At 43.0% G+C, this 23,678-nt stretch overlaps 1 protein-coding gene across 1 annotated transcript; it reads left to right on the forward strand.

Annotated features, from left to right (window-relative positions):
• Positions 1-8,901: 8,901 nt before the first annotated feature.
• gpr37l1a (G protein-coupled receptor 37 like 1a) lies at positions 8,902-13,482 on the forward strand (the record flags this gene model as incomplete). Its single annotated transcript, XM_083661540.1, has 2 exons — positions 8,902-9,180; positions 12,394-13,482. The coding sequence occupies exons 1-2, from the start codon at positions 8,950-8,952 to the stop codon at positions 13,480-13,482; spliced, it is 1,320 nt and encodes a 439-aa protein (XP_083517666.1). The 5' UTR covers positions 8,902-8,949.
• Between the last annotated feature and the right edge of the window lie 10,196 nt (positions 13,483-23,678).

Consider the following 23,678-nt stretch of genomic DNA (forward strand, 5'->3'; position numbering starts at 1 on the left):
CGCGCTCCAAGCTATTGGTTTGATCCGGACCAATCAGAGGCAGCTACGGGCGGGAAGGTGTGACAGCGAGAAGTTAGCCTGTGATAGACAGATGGTTCATTCAATCACCGGCAACATGTTTTTACAAGAAAATTAAGATTGTATTTGTTTACACAAGTAATAATGTAAAACATTACATGGCTTTTGTTTTTGAGATTTTTCAATCCAATTTTATTTTGTTTCTGATTCAGTGGATGAGTTGCAAAGTGATTTTTTTCTCGCTTATTCAAGAGATGAAATTATTATATCGAACTATTAGACAGGATTTGAGTTATTGTTTGTTGTTATGTGTCTTGTTGGCTTTGCTGTGTCTAAGTGGTTGTGTTACATGTACTGTAATGTATGTATTGAGACCCATTGTGAGTATGAATGTTACAGATGTGTAGCTATATTTGTAAATAATTGCATATGTGTATATATGAATGTATTTTCTGATATTGAAGTACTGTAAATGTGGAATCCAGGAAGAGTAGCTACCGTTACGCGTTACAATGAAGCAGTTAAATCTAAATAAACAAACAAAAACCTGCCAGGAATTTTTCAAGAGCGCCTGCCCTTTAAAACAGTTTCCAAGGATCGGTTCCAGGTGGTTCTGTGTAACAAACCATCTAGCAGCATCAGGTTACTTTGGAGGAGGAGATACAGGACCCCCAAAACACCCACCAGTCAGCTGAGGAATACCTTCTTTCCACAAATAACTGACGCACACACACACCCACAGACACACACAGACACACACACACACACACACACACACACACACACACACACACACACACACCTCGCACAAGTTTGGAGTGCAATTTGACTGATTGTCATAATGACCACGTGCAATACCTGATGCATAAAAAATATCACATCTCACGCCTGTCATTTCATTGTAGCAGCTGGCACTGCCATTGCTAGTGTTGTTCATTAGCCTGGCTTTTCTTTCTTTTTTTCAATTTGATGTCATTATTGCTCTCGTGTGTTTGATCGCGTGTTGCTTTTGATTGATTGATTGATTGAAGTGTTTATTTCGAATATGAAAGCAAAATAATAAAATAAAAGCCATTTCAGAAACAAAGAAAAATAGAATATATACATATTCGAAAAGGAGTGAGAAGAAGTAAAACTTATTAACTCCCACCCCTTCTCCATAAATAATAAATAATAACAAGCTTCCTGGTCTAACCCTGTCTATACACTACTGTGTAATATTTACTAGTATATTGCTTATATTTGATGTCCTGCGGAGCCTCCTGGCCTAAGAACTTCACACGAGCGTACCCTGTGCAACCCGGAGGTGCAATGGGAGCCTCTCTCACTTTGCCTGCCTCAGTCAGTCAGAATAGAGCAACACACATCAACAGAGCTGCTAGAAACATGTGTAGCCTACAAGCGATGACTGTGATGACATGTGACATGTGGTGAACTCTCCGCATTCATTGCATTGTAAAGCTGATCCACAGAGTGACTTTTTCCCACTGTAATTATCCTTTTTAAATAGCTCCATTATATGTTACCGTATGTGAGATGCTTCTTTGGTGGTTTTGGCCTGAGTGGGAATCAGACTAGTAGGGCAGGAACGAAACGTCAGTTAACAGCTTTAACGAGAAACACACGCGCGCATGTGTGTGCGCACACACACACACACACATACACACACACACGCACACACACACACACACACGCGCGTGCCCACACACACACACACACGCACACGCGCGCGCGCACACACATGCACACACTTACGGTTATTGTTGGACCAACTGGTTTGCCAGTCTGCTGAAACTTAAAAGAAGTTGAACTGGCAAGGCAAATCACTACGAAACCAAATGAAATACATATGTGTATGTATGTGTGTGTATATATATATATATATATATATATATATATATAACTATATATATATATATATATATATATATATATATATATATATATATATATATATATATATATATAGTTATATATATATAACTATATAACTATATATATATAGAGAGAGAGAGAGAGAGAGAGAGAGAGAGAGAGAGAGAGAGAGAGAGAGAGAGACAGCAAAGTCATCTGAATGGAAGAATTACTAAATTTATTATGAAAAATATTAATGTTGGTATAACAAACTTTGATTAATTTTCATCAAATTAGTAACTATAATTGGGAGTAATGGTGTTACAGTAGGCGGTGGAAGTGCATGGTCACAATCTGGCCCTCTGGTAGTGAGGATTTTTTTGTGTGGCCCTCTCTATCATCAAAGTTGCCCATCCCTGCTATAGACGGTTTTCACCAGAGCGCAAGCCCACAGCACTTCCTTTTTCTCAGCATTCGGCAAACTGCAGAAATATTCACTCGACATCGTTACTTTTGTTTTCGCCGCTCAGCTGTATAGACGGTTTTCACGAAATGGTCAGTTTTTCTTTTATGTCCATAGCAAACACTGCAACAGGAAGTGAGCGGGGGTTCAATTTAGAATGTTTTTGTTGTCAAGTTAAAACCGTCTATAGAAGATGTGTTGAGAGCACAGACCTCCCACATGTTAGCCTATAGAAGATGTGTTGAGAGCACAGACCTCCCACATGTCAACACCCCACATGTTAGCCTATAGAAGATGTGTTGAGAGCACAGACCTCCCACATGTCAACACCCCACATGTTAGCCTATAGAAGATGTGTTGAGAGCACAGACCTCCCACGTGTCAACACCCCACATGTTAGCCTATAGAAGATGTGTTGAGAGCACAGACCTCCCACGTGTCAACACCCCACATGTTAGCCTATAGAAGATGGGTTGAGAGCACAGACCTCCCACATGTCAACACCCCACATGTTAGCCTATAGAAGATGTGTTGAGAGCACAGACCTCCCACATGTCAACACCCCACATGTTAGCCTATAGAAGATGTGTTGAGAGCACAGACCTCCCACGTGTCAACACCCCACATGTTAGCCTATAGAAGATGTGTTGAGAGCACAGACCTCCCACGTGTCAACACCCCACATGTTAGCCTATAGAAGATGTGTTGAGAGCACAGACCTCCCACGTGTCAACACCCCACATGTTAGCCTATAGAAGATGTGTTGAGAGCACAGACCTCCCACGTGTCAACACCCCACATGTTAGCCTATAGAAGATGTGTTGAGAGCACAGACCTCCCACATGTCAACACCCCACATGTTAGCCTATAGAAGATGTGTTGAGAGCACAGACCTCCCACATGTCAACACCCCACATGTTAGCCTATAGAAGATGTGTTGAGAGCACAGACCTCCCACATGTCAACACCCCACATGTTAGACTATAGAAGATGTGTTGAGAGCACAGACCTCCCCCATGTCAACACCCCACATGTTAGCCTATAGAAGATGTGTTGATCCCCCATGTCAACACCCCACATGTTAGCCTATATAAGATGTGTTGAGAGCACAGACCTCCCACGTGTCAACACCCCACATGTTAGCCTATAGAAGATGTGTTCAGAGCACAGACCTCCCATGTGTCAACACCCCACATGTTAGACTATAGAAGATGTGTTGAGAGCACAGACCTCCCCCATGTCAACACCCCACATGTTAGCCTATAGAAGATGTGTTGAGAGCACAGACCTCCCACGTGTCAACACCCCACATGTTAGACTATAGGCTAACATGTGGGGTGTTGACATGGGGGAGGTCTGTGCTCTGATCACATTTTATAGACTGGAGATATGTTTAAAGAAATCCATCCCCTATATAAAGAGATGGAGAGGGATATGCACAGCAGCCATTTTCAATTGTGAATATACAGCATCTCATAAAATCTCATAAAATCTGATCCCTCGTAAAATCTGATCTTTAGACTTTGATTTCAAGAATCCTGTTGAAATGACAAGTGCAACCATAGCCTCTCATCCTCAGGTGACCTGAAGTATCTATGTCACTATCACCCGACCAATCAGCTGATAAACATCCAACCACATTCCCAGCTGCCAGATCCCATATAAGATGCTACCACTGCTGCACACAACACCCCGTGTTAGATCTCCTTCATAGTTGGCCTGGTGGCTCGGCTATGTTCATCCAGTGTCTCAGGGTGCGGTCGCTCACATGTACAGTTGGTTTACTTTAGCCTGAACCATTAAACCTGGCTGTGGTTAGGTGCCTCCAGAGCTCAAATACCATTGTTCTCACCTGCCCAAATGAACCAAACACCGCAGGGTTTGAATAAGCCACTCCAAACATGCTGGCTGCAAACGCACCCTCTCGCCCAACAAAGAAATTAAACCCTTTCTATGGTGACAAAGGTATTTGGGAGGGGTTACAAGAAAGAAAATAGCTGGAGGCTTGGATATGCATATGGATTGATGGCAAGTAAAAAAAAAAAAAGGAACAGAAGGGGGGAAAGAAAGAAAGGCAATTAATCCAAATAACTCCTTTATTAAATAATGTGCTATTTTAGTTCTTGCCATTGTGCCGGGACTGACTGAACTAGAACCAGAGCTCAAGCCAAGACATGGTGTGGTGGTTTGAATCCCCACATGGCTTGTTCCTGGGTTTCAACGACTCAGAACCCCTCTCATCGGTCTCAACGACTTAGAACCCCTCTCATCAGTCTCAACTACTCAGAACCCCTCTCATCAGTCTCAAAGACTCAGAACCCCTCTCATCAGTCTCAACTACTCAGAACCTCTCTCATCAGTCTCAAAGACTCAGAACCCCTCTCATCAGTCTCAACTACTCAGAACCTCTCTCATCAGTCTCAACTACTCAGAACCTCTCTCATCAGTCTCAACTACTCAGAACCCCTCTCATCAGTCTCAAAGACTCAGAACCCCTCTCATCAGTCTCAACTACTCAGAACCCCTCTCATCAGTCTCAAAGACTCAGAACCCCTCTCATCAGTCTCAAAGACTCAGAACCCCTCTCTTCAGTCTCAACTACTCAGAACCCCTCTCATCAGTCTCAATGACTCAGAACCCCTCTCATCAGTCTCAAAGACTCAGAACCCCTCTCATCAGTCTCAAAGACTCAGAACCCCTCTCATCAGTCTCAACTACTCAGAACCCCTCTCATCAGTCTCAAAGACTCAGAACCCCTCTCATCGGTCTCAAAGACTCAGAACCCCTCTCATCAGTCTCAAAGACTCAGAACCCCTCTCGTCAGTCTCAACTACTCGGAACCCCTCTCATCAGTCTCAGCAGCTGGCAAGTAATGGTTGGGGCATCGGTATTGAGCATGCATGTTACTGCTATAGGACAGTAAAAAAAAACTTCCAAGCCATAATGTGCTCTATGGAATCTGGACTGGTCAGATATTCAGGGCCAGTTCAAGTGCCTCTTGAGCTTCTGTCTGCATCAGATTAGGCTACATGCAGCAGCGGGGCGACACGGTGGATTTGGCTAATGGTGAAATCTGGTTTTGCCAGTTTGGAGAACGTGAGAGACAATTATGCCAAACCAGGAGGTGGTGTGTGTGTGTGTGTGTGTGTGTGTGTGTGTGTGTGTGTGTGTGTGTGTGTGTGTGTGTGGGGGGGGGGTGCTGGTTGCATGGCTCTAATGTTGTGACCATGTTTGCTGATCATTGCTTTTAGGTCTGCAAACAATGAAGGTGCTCTGCCTCTCCAACCTATAAATAATAATAATAATAATAATAATAATAATAATAATAATAATAATAATTAAACCACTTTTAAAACAATGCACTTATTTTTAGTGTGATAATATATTAAATCATTATTAAAGTGTAATAACATGCAAAGCTATCAGCAAAGCACTGACCAATTAGCACTTGTCCAATTCAATGTACTAATAGCATGATTTTTTTTAAACACACACACACACACACACACACACACACACACACACACACACACACACACACACACACACACACACACACACACTCTTTCTTTCTTTCTTTCTTTCTTTCTTTCTTTCTTTCTTTCTTTCTTTCTTTCTTTCTTTATGTATTTATGTATTTATTTATTTATTTATGTATTTACCGTATTTATTTATTTATTCATTATACTGGGTCAGAACATTAATCATATTGGACGAATCCCTTCAATGGCATACCAGAATCACACAGGATACTGTATGAGTTACATAGCCTACATGTAAATATACATGGTAAGCCGTCACATGTGTCATTGGGAGTGACTGATGTTGCATCCCGTACCAACCTGGCCTCAAATGAATGCAGAGTGACACAAGAGAGAGAGAGAGAGAGAGAGAGAGAGAGATGGAAAGAACCTTAACTTATACTGCCCCTGTGTGGTGATCCATGCAGCAGCAACAGAGGAGCTGTTCAACACTCCTAAAAGTCTGATCAGAATTGTGTTTCAGACGTATTTGCTCTGTGAAAGAAGTAAAGTTAAAGACATAAGATAAAACTAGATGAGACTTGAATGATTCCTGTGGGTCATAAGAATGGTCATAAGTTGTCATTTGGATTGGGAGGGTCTTGAAAGTGGGTGTTTTTGTTCTAAAACAGAAATTGAATTTGAAAGCCTTTACCCCTTTAAAGGTGCAATAAGTATGGTTTTTGCCCAGTAACATACAATGGTCATACAATGGTCGCGCCATGTTTGAATGCATAAATAGAGCTGATAATAGGCCTATACAATCTGATTCTTTAAAAGTCTGACCCTTTAAAAGTAGCCTACATCACAAACGGTCCATTTTGCTGCAACTCGACAGCACTGCTTAATCCAGAACCTTACTTCCGGGAACTTTTGTGAGGTAAAAAATAAAATAAATTGTCCATTTGAGTGAATGGAGATGTGGCAACTATTCGATTATACAGCTCTGGTTCTAACTAACCAGCAAGCATCCTCTTTTCAGAGGTCAATGAATCTATGCTATGGTCTGCTACAGCCAGGAGGAGGCGCAGCTCCTCCATGTTACTCAAGAGCTGCGTCAAGTTGTCACAAGAAGACCGGAAGTAGGACGATTCAGCCTTCATCAAAATAAAAATAAATAAAATAAATAAATAAATAAATAAATAAATAAATAAATAAATAAATAAATAAATAAATAAATAAATAAATAAATAAATAAATAAATAAATAAATAACATACAGTTTGTCAATTTTGAAAACTAAAGTCAAAACGGCTGACTTGACATTAGGAGTCGAACCTTCGTTGCACAGCTTTTAGGAACTGTGACACTGCAGCTAGTCTCTCTCCCCAGACTCAAATATTACATTGAATCGCTGCGCTCCGCATACTGAGCTCTGCAGCACGTAGTGTATCAGCGTAAGAACTCTCATGGGTCTGGCGTTGAGACTACACTGCAGCTAACATGGACTAATATAATAGACATCTTTCCAGTTATCTGGTTTAAAACGCATGTTCTTTGATAAGAATTTTATTTTTAATTCTGCGACCGGAAGTGATATTTTGTCTTCTGGTTAGCTTGACCATGATCTTGACACTAGTGAATAACGGGCGCTGAAGTTTGAGCGACACTCAAAACTTCTCCATCAGGACCAGTGGAAGCCAGGGCGGAAGACCATGGACAATTAAATACATCTTTACGTCCATTTTTTATCACCGCGGAGGCCCATTCTACATTATAACACATGTCTTTGAAAGAGGCAAATACTGCAAATCAGCACCAGACAGTTCGACGGTAAAAACATGACAGCATTTTTGTTAGCTTTGCTGCTGCTTTTTCTGAGGACTGTGGAGCTCCGCCATGTCGGACCTGCTCACATAGCCGCGGGCGTCCATCATCAAGAGGATGATGCCGGCGTAACGTTACTGGCTGCGGGGACAGACGAGTCTGATACCCGGGGAAGGACTTCGACGGCACGGATTGAAAGTTTGAGAATCACCGAGAAGGAACTGAGGCGAGTCCCCCGAGGAGCTAAGGACGGGAGCTCCAGGAAAAGAGACCCACACTCCTCAAATACTTACCGGCATCCGAGACCCCAGGACCCGGACGCCTACTTCACCTTCACCACCCCCCACAGCCCGGGGAACTTCTCATCGGGCCGTGGCACGGTGTTCCTCCTAAGGTTATTGCATACCCCTCCTCCGCCCCCCCACCACCACCCATTTCAGTTTTGTTTTACTTTTAATAGTCTTTTAAATCGGGTTTGCTCGTTTATTTATTTATTTATTTATTTATTTATTTATTTATTTATTTATTTATTTATTTATTTATTTATTTATTTATTTATTTATTTATTTATTTATTTATTTATTTATTTATTTTAAATGCTATTATTGCGGTTGTTGTTGTTCGTATAACTATTATTATTATTATTTATATTATTATTATCATTATTATTATTATGGGGTATTTGTCAGGGACGAGATTCAAAAAGGTCAGAAAAAGTATTTTGTAATAAAAACAAAACATACCATTAATAAATATATTCACTTGACAGATGAGCAACCATAGCATATGTGTCAGTCACTGTTTGAACAAATTCAACTGAACACAACAACAACAACAACAACAACAGTAAGCTGCATAAAATGTGGGCACAAATATAGCAGTCTACACAAGATGGAACCTTAGTGCAAAATTCTGCTTCTGAGGTGAGCTGCAGGGTAGTGTGCCGGCCTGCAGGGTAAAAATCAAAATAGCCAATAGACTAATGACAGAGCAGCATGTATTAAGCCCATCTCCTAGCCAAAAACAGACTTTCCGACTTCAAACTGACACAGCTAACGAAATTGAAAGATAGATTCCACCCCAACTCATGTATGAAATAAATTGACAAAGACGAAAACTAGACATTTTCTCAATATACATTTAATTTAGAATTTCAATATAATTTCAGGTATTTATCTTTTTTTTTTTTTTTTTTTTTTTTTAATAAAAAACGTTTTTATTTTTTATTTCAGTTAACAAAGTGCTCACACCTAACGTTAGTTTCCGTTGGTTCCTCCACAGCCCGCTATTCCCGGTCACCGACGCCTCCTACGGGGCGTACGCGGTCATGCTGCTGGCGCTGGTGATCTTCGCGGCGGGCATTGTCGGGAACCTGGCGCTCATGTGCATCGTGTGGCACAACTACTACCTGAAGAACGCCTGGAACAGCATCCTGGCCGGGCTGGCCTTCTGGGACTTCCTCGTGCTGTTCTTCTGCCTGCCCGTGGTCGTGTTCCACCAGCTCACCGCCAAGAGGTTGCTGGGGGACGTTTCCTGTCGGCTAGTGCCCTATATGGAGGTGAGTTTCCTGTCGGCTCGTGCCCTATATGGAGGTGAGTTTCCTGTCGGCTCGTGCCCTATATGGAGGTGAGGAAACAGGTGGTTGTTGCATGCGTTTGAAGCGTGCGTTGTCATGCCGCAATGGGAATGCTGATGATGGAGCACATTTTTATACTGAACAAAGGTGGAAAGTCTACCAAAATATGTAGACTAGACCCTTCTCACAGCAGCCATTTTGACACGTCAAAGCAGGGTAAACACAGGTGTAACCAATGACATTAATGAGGGCCCTGCCACTGGAACGCCGAAATGGGAGTGGAACCATCATTTATGTTATTGGTTACACCTGTGTTTACTAGGGCTAGCCCAATACCATTTTTTGGGCTCGGGATTCGCTGGCAATCGTGGTAGCGTGCCTTTCCACGTGTCTTTCTGTTTACTTTCGGTTTTCGCGTTTCTCCCCCAGAGCAGCATGCCCCACTTGAGTGGAAATGTGCAGACAGCAGTTATCCTATAGTAAATGACTTGAGAGATTATAGAAATATATTATAGGCAGCGTGTCTGTGAGCATGACTCAGGAAGGAAGGACTTCTCGGCAGCCATTTATGGTGATGAATATGTCCGTCCAGAAAAAGTCCTGTATGTATGTATGTATGTCTGTCTGTCTGTCTGTCTGTCTGTCTGTCTGTCTGTCTGTGTCTGTCTGTCTGTCTGTCTGTATGTATGTCTGTCTGTCTGTCTGTCTGTCTGTCTGTATGTATGTATGTCTGCCATCTGTGCAGACGAGCCTACAGGCTGGTCTGGTTCAACAGAGTGCATTAATGACCGAAGGGGAGTGTTAATAGTTGGTAATTACTGCTTTGTAAAGATAGCGCTCTTTAAAACAGGTCAGCCACCAGCCCCTTCTGTGCTCTGTTAGTTAACCTATTGTCATGCTAATTAGCAGTCTGTGTTAATTATCCTCTAGTCTAGATAATGGTCTCAACTAATTGAGGTCGTTAAGCACTTAAGGAAGGAGGGACGTGTGTTTCATACGCCTCTGTAATGATAGTCTACTACGTTCTTTCTTGGCCAGAGGCTACAACCTGCATAATGTAGTTTCTTTATTGCTTGTAGCTTTTACATAGTTGTCTCCAGTCTCTAATAGCTGTGACAACGCTGAACACGTTGACATACACTGCAATAATCCAACTATTGACCATCATCTAAATAAGGCAGTATTTCGACACACATGATGTCCTACTTCGCAGTTTCCCTCCTATTCTTTTTTTATATTTTTTATTTTATTTTGAAGAGTGTACAATAAACAACAATGACACATTTAGATGAGCATACGAACTTAACAGTACACTGAATATCAACATATCCCGCCTCCCTTCCCTCCACTCCCATGGTCCCATCAAAACAGAAACCCACAGAAGAAACACACACAAAATGAAATAAAAATACAATAAATAAATAAGAGAAAACAAACAAGCAGCGACAAAGTTGTGACATAAAGGATAATATCTATAAGGACCCATACCACAGATATCCAAGTCAGTTGACATGTTGAAATGTGACATATAATGTCAAGAGTTAATCTCTCTAAAGGCAGAAAATGTAATAATTGGTCCGAAAACATCTTAAAAGTTGGTGGAGCTTCATTCTTCCAAAATATAAGTACGCATTTCTTAGCAAAGTATGCTATAGTGATTAATATTCTGCATTTTTTTTAATCTAATTGAGAATCGGGCATATCATTTAATAGATACAAACAAGGGTTTAGATCAAATTCTATTTCCAAAACTAATTTAGTGAATGAATGAATGAATTGAATTCCAGAAACTTTTCAAAAGATCACATTCCCAAAACAGGTGCATAAATGTTCCTTCTTTAGTTTTACATCTAGGATAGGCGAGTAAATTATCTTTGGATATCCTCCTAAATTTAACCTGAAACCCTTTCTATCATGTTTCTACTGGTTTCTGCCCGTTTTGGGGACAAAATGTTAGGACTTATTTTTACCGATGGCTGGAAACTGTCTGCTAGAGGTCTTTGTTGAGACCATCGAAGCATGCAGCTAGTTTCCACCAGCCATATTGCAGAGGCGTCACGGGACATAATTACAATCTTTGCTCATGATTTGAATTGTGAAGTTTTAAAACCCGCTGCAGGTCTCACAACAGATGAGACGTGACAGAAGTGAGGCTATGCTGTGAGAAGCAGAAACAAAACCAAACGAAACACAGCGAGCGGCTTGTTGGCGCGTCAAAGCCAGCTGGAAAAGCACGCATCATTTAGGCAGAAAGTAAAAAAACACACCGCTTCAGCTTACACCTGGACCCTGCTGGCAAATATAATAATAATAATAATAATAATAATAATAATAATAATAATAATAATAATAATAATAATAATAATAATAATAATAATAAAATAAAATCATTTTGAAAACAACTTTCAACAAATGCTACTTATTCCGTCCAACGGTCTTAGCTGATGAAGTCTGTGATGCACAGTTGAATTTCACTACTGTTAACAAAAATGTACTATCGTAAGTCGCTTTGGTAAATGGCCTGCATTTATATAGCGCTTTTATCCAAAGCGCTTTACAATCAGTAGGTACATTCACTCATTCATACACCGATGGTGGCAAGCTGGCACACCATCAGGAGCAATTTGGGGTTCAGTATCTTGCCCAAGGACACTTCGACATGCAGACTGGAGGAGCCGGGGAATCGAACCACTGACCTCTTTCATCCAAACCCGCTCTACCTCCTGAGCTACAGCTGGCTTTGGCTAAAAGGGTCATAATGTAATGTCGTCAAGCAGTTTGACACATCGCAAAAATGCTGCGAAAACTCCCAATAGGACGTCACAGTGCGAATAAGGCGTCTACAACGCACTTCGATAATGCGACGGAGATCGGAATACTCCACGTTTTAAATTGATTATTCAGATTAAGGTCATCAGAAAATGCTGTTTACATGGCCGTGTTTTATTGTATTGTCTTAATCGGGTCAAGTGTTTTATAGTATTGTCTTAATCGGGGTTAATATGGGAATAAGGCAGTCCATGTAACATAGTCACTGTGGTTTTAAGTGTGTGGAAAGTAAAGAACTTGATTCACAGTTGAATTGACACAATCCCTCCCTCTACCTCTCTCCTCTCCTCCCCTCATCTCTAACCCAACCCACTTGTCCCGTTCTTTTTCCTGTGGGCACACCCCCCTCGTTCATCTCTCTGCCAGGTGACCTGCCTGGGCGTGGCCACCTTCAGCCTATGTGCCCTGAGTATTGACCGCTTCCACGCGGCTACTAGTCCCAGGCCACTGCAGATGCCCCAGGTGGAGCCCTGCCAGTCCATCCTCGCCAAGCTGTCCGTTGTCTGGGTGGGCTCCATGGTCCTGGCCGCGCCCGAACTGCTCCTCTGGCAACTCACCCAGGAAGCCGTCAGCGGCCCCGCCATAACTCAACACGCCGGCCCGCCAGCGGCTACGACCACCGGCCTCCAGGAAGCCCAGCCGGGAGGCTCCCCGGCGGCTCCCTCTAGAGCTCAGACAGCCGTTTTTCTGGTGGATATGTGTACCCGCCAGCCCTCCCTGGACCTTCCGGAGAACATCTATTCTCTGGTGCTGACCTACCACGAGGCTCGTATGTGGTGGTACTTTGGCTGCTACTTCTGTTTGCCGCTGCTCTTCACATTGGCCTGTGACTTGGTGACGAGGCACGTGTTAGCCCAACACGGCCTGCAGGGGCAGGGCGGCGGCAAGCTAACGTCCTCCTCCTCCTCCTCCACCACGAAGAAGAAGCAGCACCTGAAGAGGGAGCAGCGGCTGAGTTCCACCGTGACCGCGTTGGCCGTGATGTACGCCGCGTGCAACCTGCCGGAGAACGCCTGGAGCATCGCCCTGGCGTACGTCTCCGTTCCCGTCTCCGCGGCCACCGAGGGCCTCCTGGCTCTGATCGGCCAGTTCCTGTTGTTCGTGCGTTGCTCGGCCACGCCGGTGCTGCTGCTGTGCCTGTGCCGCTCGCTGGGCCAGGCCTTCGTGGACTGCTGCTGCTGCTGCTGCGAGGAGTGCCTCCCCGACGGAGCCTCCTCCTCCTCCGCCGCCTCCTCCGCCGGCTCCACCGCCGCCACCTCCACCTCGCCGTCCACGCTCTCCTCGCCCACCTCCGCCTCTCCGCCCTCCCTCTCGCCCTCCTCCGCCTCTCCGCCCTCCCTCTCGCCCCCCTCCTCCGCCAAGGACGAAAAACTGAAGCCGGTCTCGGGGACGCCGCCGGCGATCTACTACGACAAGGCGAAAGACTCCCCGGTGGCCATCGGGACCCCCTGTTGAGGGGGCTTGTCTGCTGTTTTGATCTCTGACTGTATGAACTGTGGTGCCACCCATAGGAGGAGACACTCCTCAGGTTAGGGTTAGAAGAACCATAATATGGGTTTGATATCGTCCTTTTATTCCCAAGGGATCTGGTCCAGTCCGTGTCATCCACCACCTCTGATATAATATGATACAGTTTGATTACACATTGGTTGTAGAATTGATCAGTGTTACACTGGCTGTAAATGGCACTTTGATCAGATCAGTCATTTTGATCAGATATCATAAGTGCACATGAATATGTTATTGTTGTTTTTATTATTATTATTATTATTATTATCATCATCATAATCCTGGGTTTCACTTAATGTCCCATGGTGTAAATGCTGTTTTAGTGGTCTTTTCACCCTGACAAGAATCTAATTCTGGGAGAAACACTGAATACTGAATTTTGGGGGAATTAACCAATGGTCAAATTGAAAATCGTGGCATAGCGGCACCATATCAGCTAGCAGTATTAGCAGCTTTGATCGGAAAATACCTTTATTGGCTTATAAAAATGGCATTGAACCCAACATCAGACCTCGGAAATTCTGGAGGGAAAAAAACTATTTGGAGAACACATGGAGACTCTTGGCCACAGACTGCTCTTTGTGATTTGTGATTTTTCTTTCCTTTTTAATTTTTTACATATACATGTTTTGCTGTTGCTCCTCTGATGTCTTAAAAAAGGAAGTGATTCATATTTACCTTCTCCTTTAATAATTCTGCAAAGAACTGCTGTGAGTAGAAATGTTTGCAGTACAGTATATACTATCTATATATATAGATAGTATATATACTATATACTATATAGGACCAGCACAGGTACTGTAGCATTGCATGAAACCAGTTCAAACTCAAGACAAAGGAAGGTAGAAAGAGGAAAAAACGCTGCCGCTTAGCTTCAGGAATCTGTTGTCAAGACAATTTAAAGGAAATCAAGATAAAGAGATCTTTGGAAATTAGGCCGTTTATCAAAATCATATAAGAGAGGACATGTAAAGGGAATCTATTGACATCTGTCATGATTTGATGTTTCATATATGATACAGAAGCACAGATGCTGTCATGATTTGATTTTTCATATATGATACAGAAGCACAGATGCTGGTCTCATGAGCTTTCAAATGAATGAACCCAGTGTGAACTTTGACTTTTTTCTCACTTGTTTTCTTTTTATTGTTCGGTTAAGACAACCTTTCGTTATCTTTCGAAAATAAAAAGAAACATTATCTTAGCTGTTTGAGTAATTATCTGAGTTCTCAGTCAGTGTGTTTTCTAAACTTCCAGCATATTTAAACTGAATTAAGCGGTGAAAAGAGCTGTAGATGGATGGATGGCTCTGGCTTGGCTGGGAGTCTCAGTGCTCTTGCTAACCTCTTGAACTCTGTCTCTGTCTGATGGACAATGGAAAGAATGCTATTCAGTGGTAGCCGTCAAACCCTGTCATAACACCCACCACTGAAGAGAAGAAGCTGTTTGTACGACGGCCCCTTGAGTCAGTGTTCAATGCTTGAAGGTCACAGCTACGCAATAACACAGTCGGCCCAGACAGAAGGAACACAGACAATATTATGACCAGTTGCTTGGGAGAGGAGTCAATAAATCACTTTTTCCTATCATGATCCGCCAAATGTATTTCTTGTCGTCTACGGCTACGTGAAGACACTGTGCTACAGCTAGCAATAGTCTGACTTTGTGCCTAGTGGAAGTTGTTTCATTATATTATAGTCCTTGGTGTCCATTTAGAAATGAAACCTTATATACAAATGCACGAGACACATGAGTTTATTTTTTATTTTTTAATACCATTTCTCATCTGGGAACAAGTGAGAAAATACAGTGTGTGGATGGCATTGTAAACCAGTTCCCTAATAAAATATTCTTGGTCTTGATGTTCTTTGATGGTTTACAGCAGGGGTTGACCGGTTGTCAATTTTAATAATATATATATATATTTTTTAATAAACATAGGCTATAATATTATAGGCAGTGTGGTATTTGAAACATAGTTTCAAGTTGACGTTTATTTATGTTTGTAGTTTGTAAAATAAAAAAAAATATATTTTTTTTCTTTTCTTTTTTTGGACCGGGCTCGCGGCCCGCTACCAAATGCGTTGCGGCCCGGTACCGGTCCGCGGCCCGGTGGTTGGGAACCACTGGTTTACAGAAGACCGGTTACTGTACAACTACGGAAACCGAACATCTTTGAAGAGTCCCCAACAACTCAGGAATGTCACAAATAATGAGAAGAACAACTGGTGATATTGCTACATGTTACTAGGCTTACAAGATAAGAATGGTCCCTGGCATTGTGAATATGTTGCCATTTTTGCTAGAATTGAGGTTAACACAGTGTGGCATATTTGAAGTAGACAGGTTCAATAGTGAATGTACATGTACATACGGTAGGATTTTGTATGGTTTGTAGTCAATAAACAGTCTAAAGTGCAATCTTGGTTCATTGTTTCTGTGGCTAAAGGAAGGTGTATCTCTCGGGTCAGGTCAAAGGAGGGCCACCACAACCACCATTATAATATTCCTCATTTTGCTAGGGACCCCCTGGGACCTCCTCAAGGACCCTGAAACAGCCCGAGGAGGGGTCCCCACTTGGAGAAGCACTAGTTCATGCCTTCTTCATAGGAACAGCCCTAGGAGGGGTCCCCACTTGGAGAAGCACTAGTTTGTGCCTTCTTCATAGGAACAGCCCTAGGAGGGGTCCCCACTTGGAGAAGCATTAGTTCATGCCTTCTTCATAGGAACAGCCCTAGGAGGGGTCCCCACTTGGAGAAGCACTAGTTCATGCCTTCTTAATAGGAGCAGGCCTAGGAGGGGTCCCCACTTGGAGAAGCACTAGTTCCTTGCTGTATGCTGTAGTAGGAAGCAGATGATGCATGTATGCATGTTAGATCAACATCAGAGTTCTACAATATTCACAACACAAGGAAAGCATGCATTTAGTAACCCGAAGCCAAGTAAACCTGAAGGCAAATCCTCAGAAAGGAACCTTTTCATTGATGATTTAGTATTGAATTGTACCTTAACTCAGAGGTTCTCAAATGTTTTTCAGCCAAGGACCCCTTACAAGATAGAAAATATACCAGGGACCCCCTCATTCTGATTTGTGACTTTGTGCTAAGCTTAATTGTTTCCACGGTAACGTGCTTGACTTTTAAATTGAAAGGTTTGTTAGATTAGAATGTAATCCATGAAGCATTTTAGATTTAAAGCATACAATATTTTCGTTGAACTATGAAGCTTTTGCAACAAAAAAAGGTTTTATTTTTATTTTCCTGAAAACCTTTTGCAAAGTGCCACGGACCCCTTTTGAGAACCACTGCCTTAACTGTCTACTACACTGCACATGGGGAGAGAATAGTGATGAGAGTGAAACATATTACAATGTTTATCCTTATACATCCTCAAATTTGGATTCAAGATTCAAGATTCAAGATTTTTATTGTCACTCCGTAGTACAAGTGTCACGTGTGAAATTATTGTGCTGTGGACTCCGTTTACAACATAGTACAAATATAACAGGGCATATGAGTGCAAAAACAACAAGAGACACAACAAGCAATAAGGCAGTAGAGTGATAAGACAAGTCAGAGACAGTGGCATATTCACTGCACATAGGTGCTCTCTACTGAATAACCGTGAAACTATTCCTCTATTTTTCCGGGGTCCCTTCAAGGACCTCTGTGCTGGGGGTCCTTGGGACGCCACTTTGAAAAGCGCAGCTGTAAGTTGCGTCCTCTGGGCAGAAGTATGTGTCCTCCCACTTAGATGTGCCTGGTCCTGGGCAGAGAAGAAGGAGGGGAGGACGCTTCAATAAGGCCTGCTTTGTTCCCGCGTCCCCCTCCCTGGCCCGAGCCCCCTCACTGCATATCAATGGGATATCAAGGGAGTTGCCAAGCTACCATCACATACAAAGACAACACCACCACCAGCATCCACCCACCCACCCACCCTCCCAGCCCACCCAGCCCTCCCCAGCCCTCCCCAGCCCTAGCAGGGACTGAAGAGAGAAAAGAAAGGGGGTGGAGGAGTAGAAGGCTGCTTGAGCCCACAGAGAGAGAAAGAGCAAAACAAGCCGCCTGCACTCAGCCAAAGCCCCTCTGTCCCTCTGGTTGCCTTGACAGTGGAGAGTCTGATGTCTGCTTGGGGAAGGGGAAGGGGGGGGGCGGGGCTTTAGGAGATTTTAAGCTTTTGTATGGGGCCAGAAACTCAGCCCACCCAACCCTTTCCTCCCTCCGCCTTCAAGTCTTCGTAAGCTTGATGAAAGCCAAATTCACTCATTCTCACACAGGTTACTGTTGATGGATGCTAGGCTAAATAAGGCATTAAGATCGTTAGCATTGTTCTCTCTCTTCACCGAATGGAACGGTTTGTTTTTCGGACCACACTAGGTCTAAATTGTTAATTAACAGGCTTTCTGAAGTGTCTCCTTCAGACAGAGGTCTAGAGCTATAGAGCTCTTCTAGAGGCCTGAAGTGTCTCCTTCAGACATAAGTCTAGAGCTATAGAGCTCTTCTAGAGGACTGAAGTGTCTCCTTCAGACAGAAGTCTAGAGCTATAGAGCTCTTCTAGAGGCCTAAAGTGTTTCCTTCAGACAGAGGTCTAGAGCTATAGAACTCTTCTAGAGGACTGAAGTGTCTCCTTCAGACAGAAGTCTAGAGCTATAGAGCTCTTCTAGAGACCTGAAGTGTCTCCTTCAGACAGAAGTCTAGAGCTATAGAGCTCTTCTAGAGGCCTGAAGTGTCTCCTTCAGACATAAGTCTAGAGCTATAGAGCTCTTCTAGAGGACTGAAGTGTCTCCTTCAGACAGAAGTCTAGAGCTATAGAGCTCTTCTAGAGGCCTGAAGTGTCTCCTTCAGACAGAAGTCTAGAGCTATAGAGCTCTTCTAGAGGCCTGAAGTGTCTCCTTCAGACATAAGTCTAGAGCTATAGAGCTCTTCTAGAGGCCTGAAGTGTCTCCTTCAGACAGAAGTCTAGAGCTATAGAGCTCTTCTAGAGGCCTGAAGTGTCTCCTTCAGACAGAAGTCTAGAGCTATAGAGCTCTTCTAGAGGCCTGAAGTGTCTCCTTCAGACAGAAGTCTAGAGCTATAGAGCTCTTCTAGAGGCCTGAAGTGTCTCCTTCAGTGGGGTTGGTATAAGCACTTTGTCCTTCTGCAGAGTTCTCTTTTTTTGCTCTGTCATGAATGTTTACTGTATGACACACTGTCTGCACTTTACTGTTGTTCTTACTGTTTCTTTTTATATAAATTTTTCATATATGTGCAGTCATATTGCCCTGTGAATGCGTGGTTGTTGTCATTGTGGTTGTTTCTGTTTGTCTGTTATGAGCACACGCCAAGACAAATTCCAATCAATTCTTTGATATGGCAATAAACTATTGAATCTTCAATCTTCAATCTTGAAGACCTGGCAACACAAATGGATGCTTGCAGAGAGGCACAGTGAATCCAACTGGTTTGTGCTGTGAACCACCTACAGCTTTCATGCTATTATCTGTATACCAACAGAATTCAATGAAATATCTTGGGTGTGCTTTGGGAAAGACTTGAATGGACAGTATACAATGGTCTCCATGAGCTTTGCCAAAAGTCAAATATAATAACTGTCATTTGCTGTTCGACCAATGAGGCAAAGAAATTGAAGAGTGATTACTGCTATGATGCTCTTTATTCACACTAGATGTGTGCTCACCTCCTCTAAACGATCAGTCAAAGTCAAATAACAATTAAAATGGTCTCTTATATTTTAATAATTCCGACCGCTTATCTGTAAAGTAAACAAAAATGACTTCCTGTTAATAATCATGTTGATCCTTGTGTATGTGGCTGGTCAAACTGCTCTCACCCCCCCCCCCCTTTTTTCATTAGTATCTAAACGCAATTGCGCAATCAAGAATTATATTATATAAATGATATATGAATAAGCCGGTGGGGGTGGTTTCCCAAAGTTGGATGTCTTTGTCCCAGTGAGGCAAACTCTTTCACTTCTGGCCAACTGAAGGAGAGGAGGCCCTCTTCTTTTCACCATTGTAATGGGCACAGCTGTTCCACAACATGGCCAGTCTCCTATACAGATCTCCACTGTATTACCCCAAGCTGCTAGCTCCCAATGAAGAGGTTTACTGTGACAAGGTTGGATTCAAAGACGCTATAGCTTTCACAATACAAAGAGGGACAACATTCATGATTCGTGGCATCCTGTTCAAGAAACAGCTATTCACCATTTGAAAAAAAGTGACTACTACTTCTACAAAATATTTATATCTAAGACAGTTCCATGAGCGCACATGTTTGTAGCATGGGTGGCTTAACGCATAACCGTGTCAGCATGTTTGACATGCTGTAGCCTAAGCATTGAAAACCTCATGACTGATCATAAGTCATTGGTTAGCAATGATGAAGTACATTTTGGATGAGGAAGTACAGATATATATATATATATATAATATCTACTTGCCTTAATTTTGCTGTATTTGTACCATTTGTGTTGACTGTATAAATGTCTAGACCAGGGGTGTCAAACATACGGCCAGGGGGCCAGAACCGGCCCGCCAAAGGGTCCAATCCGGCCCACAGGATGACTTTGCAATGTGTGAAAATTGCAACGAGAAGTCCTTCAAGCCAATCCGATGCGCTTGTGAAGGCTAAGAGGCACAAGGTTTCAGGAGCAAGTATTAAGCAAATATTAAGTAGCCTATTCATGTTATCTGTGTTCATCACTAAATACTAAACGATTTTCATTACCCTTGAATACAGAGAATTGCACAGTTGTAATGCACAGTTACAGACAGTAGAGTTGACTGTTTGATGATATCGTTGAGATAACGCTATGTGAAAACATGTTCTTAAAATGTACCTGTAATTCTTCACACTGAAAGAAACTGGGACATTTCTAGGTTTTGTCATTTATAGGGTATTATTATTGATTTTCTTTGTGTGGACCACATTCAGATCAAATTGGGTCGCATGTGGCCCATGAACTAAACTGAGTTTGACACCCCTGGTCTAGACCCTCCTCTGTGTTTGTGACAGTAGGCTGGTCTAGACCCTCCTCTGTGTTTGTGACAGTAGTCTGGTCTAGACCCTCCTCTGTGTTTGTGACAGTAGGCTGGTCTAGACCCTCCTCTGTGTTTGTGACAGTAGTCTGGTCTAGACCCTCCTCTACTGTGACAGTAGGCTGGTCTAGACCCTCCTCTACTGTGACAGTAGGCTGGTCTAGACCCTCCTCTACTGTGACAGTAGGCTGGTCTAGACCCTCCTCTACTGTGACAGTAGGCTGGTCTAGACCCTCCTCTACTGTGACAGTAGGCTGGTCTAGACCCTCCTCTACTGTGACAGTAGGCTGGTCTAGGCCCTCCTCTGTGTTTGTGACAGTAGTCTGGTCTAGACCATCCTCTGTGTTTGTGACAGTAGTCTGGTCTAGACCCTCCTCTGTGTTTGTGACAGTAGTCTGGTCTAGACCCTCCTCTACTGTGACAGTAGTCTGGTCTAGACCCTCCTCTACTGTGACAGTAGGCTGGTCTAGACCCTCCTCTACTGTGACAGTAGTCTGGTCTAGACCCTCCTCTACTGTGACAGTAGGCTGGTCTAGACCCTCCTCTACTGTGACAGTAGGCTGGTCTAGACCCTCCTCTGTGTATTGTGATGACCGTAGTTGTTTGGACACAGTCTTGTTACCGATCCAGCCGCAGCAGGCTCAGGATATAGGCTGAGACCACACGCTTCCTTCTGTCTGTACCAACCATTACCAAGACGACAGCCCGCTGATCGTCAGAAATGCTAACAGAATCTTGTCCACAAGTCCGGCTCTCTAAGGGCTTGACGCTGGAGTCCTGCGGAGACGGCTAGGCTGGGCCTCCCATAAGGGACACCAGAACACAGAACCAGTCCAGTTTGTGCCCCAAAATCCTATCAATAAGACGGTAGGTGGTGGAACTGGACCGGAGTCCCATCAGCAGGTGGTCGGAGGAGTTTTTGACCGCTGGCTCTCAGTCAGGGCATGGCTACTTGTAGCGGCATTTCCTCATTATGGCCGGCTGATTGATTGTGGACTTGAAAAGACATGGGAAACATCAATAAAAGACTACAAGTAAACACGGGGGTCCCTACTTTCAAGCCTGAATAAATAGTGCTTTCACTGGCAGAACTTGGCTGAGAGCTTGACACTGCTTAGTCAAGGAAAAACCAACATCTGAAGGGGGTCTTTGAAGAGACAATCAAACAAACAAGTCTTTTAACGTGGATTAGATCAAACGTTTGGTGAGTTTTCTCACCAGTGGTCGGGTTCAAACTGGGGTTCGGCCTATATGGGTTTTTGGTGGTTGATGCAAATCAGATTAGTAGCTATGGCAGCTCATCAAGTACACTGGTTTATAAGGTTTTATCAAGCTAATCTAAAATTGATGGAAGGGGGGAAAATTATGGAAGGGGAATCTGAATGTAGGTTTCTTGAATGCTCATGTCTGTATGTATATATATATATATATATATATATATATATATACTTGTGTGTGTGTGTGTGTGTGTGTGTGTGTGTGTGTGTGTGTGTGTGTGTGTGTGTGTGTGTGTGTGTGTATATACACATACAACTCTAAATCTAGCACTAAATCTTTCACTGCCTGCCTCATGTGCTGCTCATGTGAAACAGTTGGGAGAAGAGAAGAGGGGGCAATTCCGCCAAAAAATTGAAGATAGCCTAATAGAAAGACAATAAACACTTGCTAAGCTCAAGTGTTTTATATGTATTGCTCCATGGCAAATCTATACATATACTGCCCTCTGCTGGTTCTTGTAGAAAATGCATTACATTGTTGCAAAAAGTCAAAAGGAGGCCCCGTGTCCTGGTTATCATCCAGGGAGAGAAAGTGAGTGAAGAGGGTGGACTCATACAAGTATCTTGGGATCCAAATCAATATAATTCATGTGATTATTAGGTCAACTTCGAGGATTTTGGTGTCTGCAAAAGTAAGCGACAGCACTTCCACCATTTTTGTAGAACGACCCAAGATTGTTTTCTCAGCAAAACATGATGTCACAGTGAAGTTGACCTTTGACATTTTAGATATAAAATCTCATCACTTAATCATTTTATCCAATAAGACAGTTATGTGAAATGTTTATCAAGTTATGGCCAAAAACGTCTTTTGTGAGGTAACAGTGAGCTTGACCTTTGACCACCAAATTGTAATCGGTTCATCATTGAGTCCAAGTGGATGTTTGTACCAGATGAAATTCCCACAAGGCGTTCCTGAGATGTCACCTTCATGAGAATGGAACAGACGGAGGTGAGGGCAGTAGGGCACAGTGACCTGGCTTGAACTCATGTGAAGAAATTCCCTGGAGGCATTACTGATATTGCATTAACAACCATCGAACGGCTGGATGTGAGGTCAGGTCACAGTGACCTTGAACTTTGACCACAAAATCTAATCAGCTTCTCCTTCAGTCCAAGTGGACGTTTGAGCCAAATTTGAAGAAATTGCCTCAAGGCGTTACTGAGATATCGCGTTAACGAGCATGGGATGGACGGACGGACGTTCAATCCAAAAACATAATGCCTCTGGCCACGGCTGTCGCCGGTAGAGGCATACATTTTTTTTTAACTCACACAGGAGGAGACGTTATCATACAATATTGTTTATTGTTTATTGTTTATTATGGATCCCCTTTAGTCTGACTATTCAGACTATTCTTCCTGGGGTCCCTGCAACATACAGAAAATACAAAACAATATAATGCAGTTTTACACTGCACACAACAAGACAGTGAACAATGTTCCCATTAAAATGGGGGCGAGCACAGGAGACTCAGCTAGGCGTGGGCTAAGATTGAAGCATTGTGCTCTAAATAGCAAAGTCCCTGAGACAGCCTATCTCAATATGTCTGCAAATAATATGCAAAACAAATAGGATCAAAGAAAAGGTCTGTGAATTTGTTAATTTTATTTAGCAAATGTTGGCTGGTCGATAATAATACTGATACAATAACTTATGGAGAGGACGAACGATTCTCCATTTTTGGGCTTGTATCAGTGGTTTCTAATTATTGAATCTAATCATAGCTTGATGTAGTACTTTTAATGAACTATGGGTGGCAGCAATACGCTTCGTAGCCTCTGATCTGCCGGAGAGGAAGCAAACGAAGAAGAAGAAGCAG

Source organism: Poromitra crassiceps (assembly GCF_964638095.1).
Source record: "Poromitra crassiceps genome assembly, chromosome: 27".
NCBI classification, from domain to species: Eukaryota; Metazoa; Chordata; class Actinopteri; order Beryciformes; family Melamphaidae; genus Poromitra; species Poromitra crassiceps.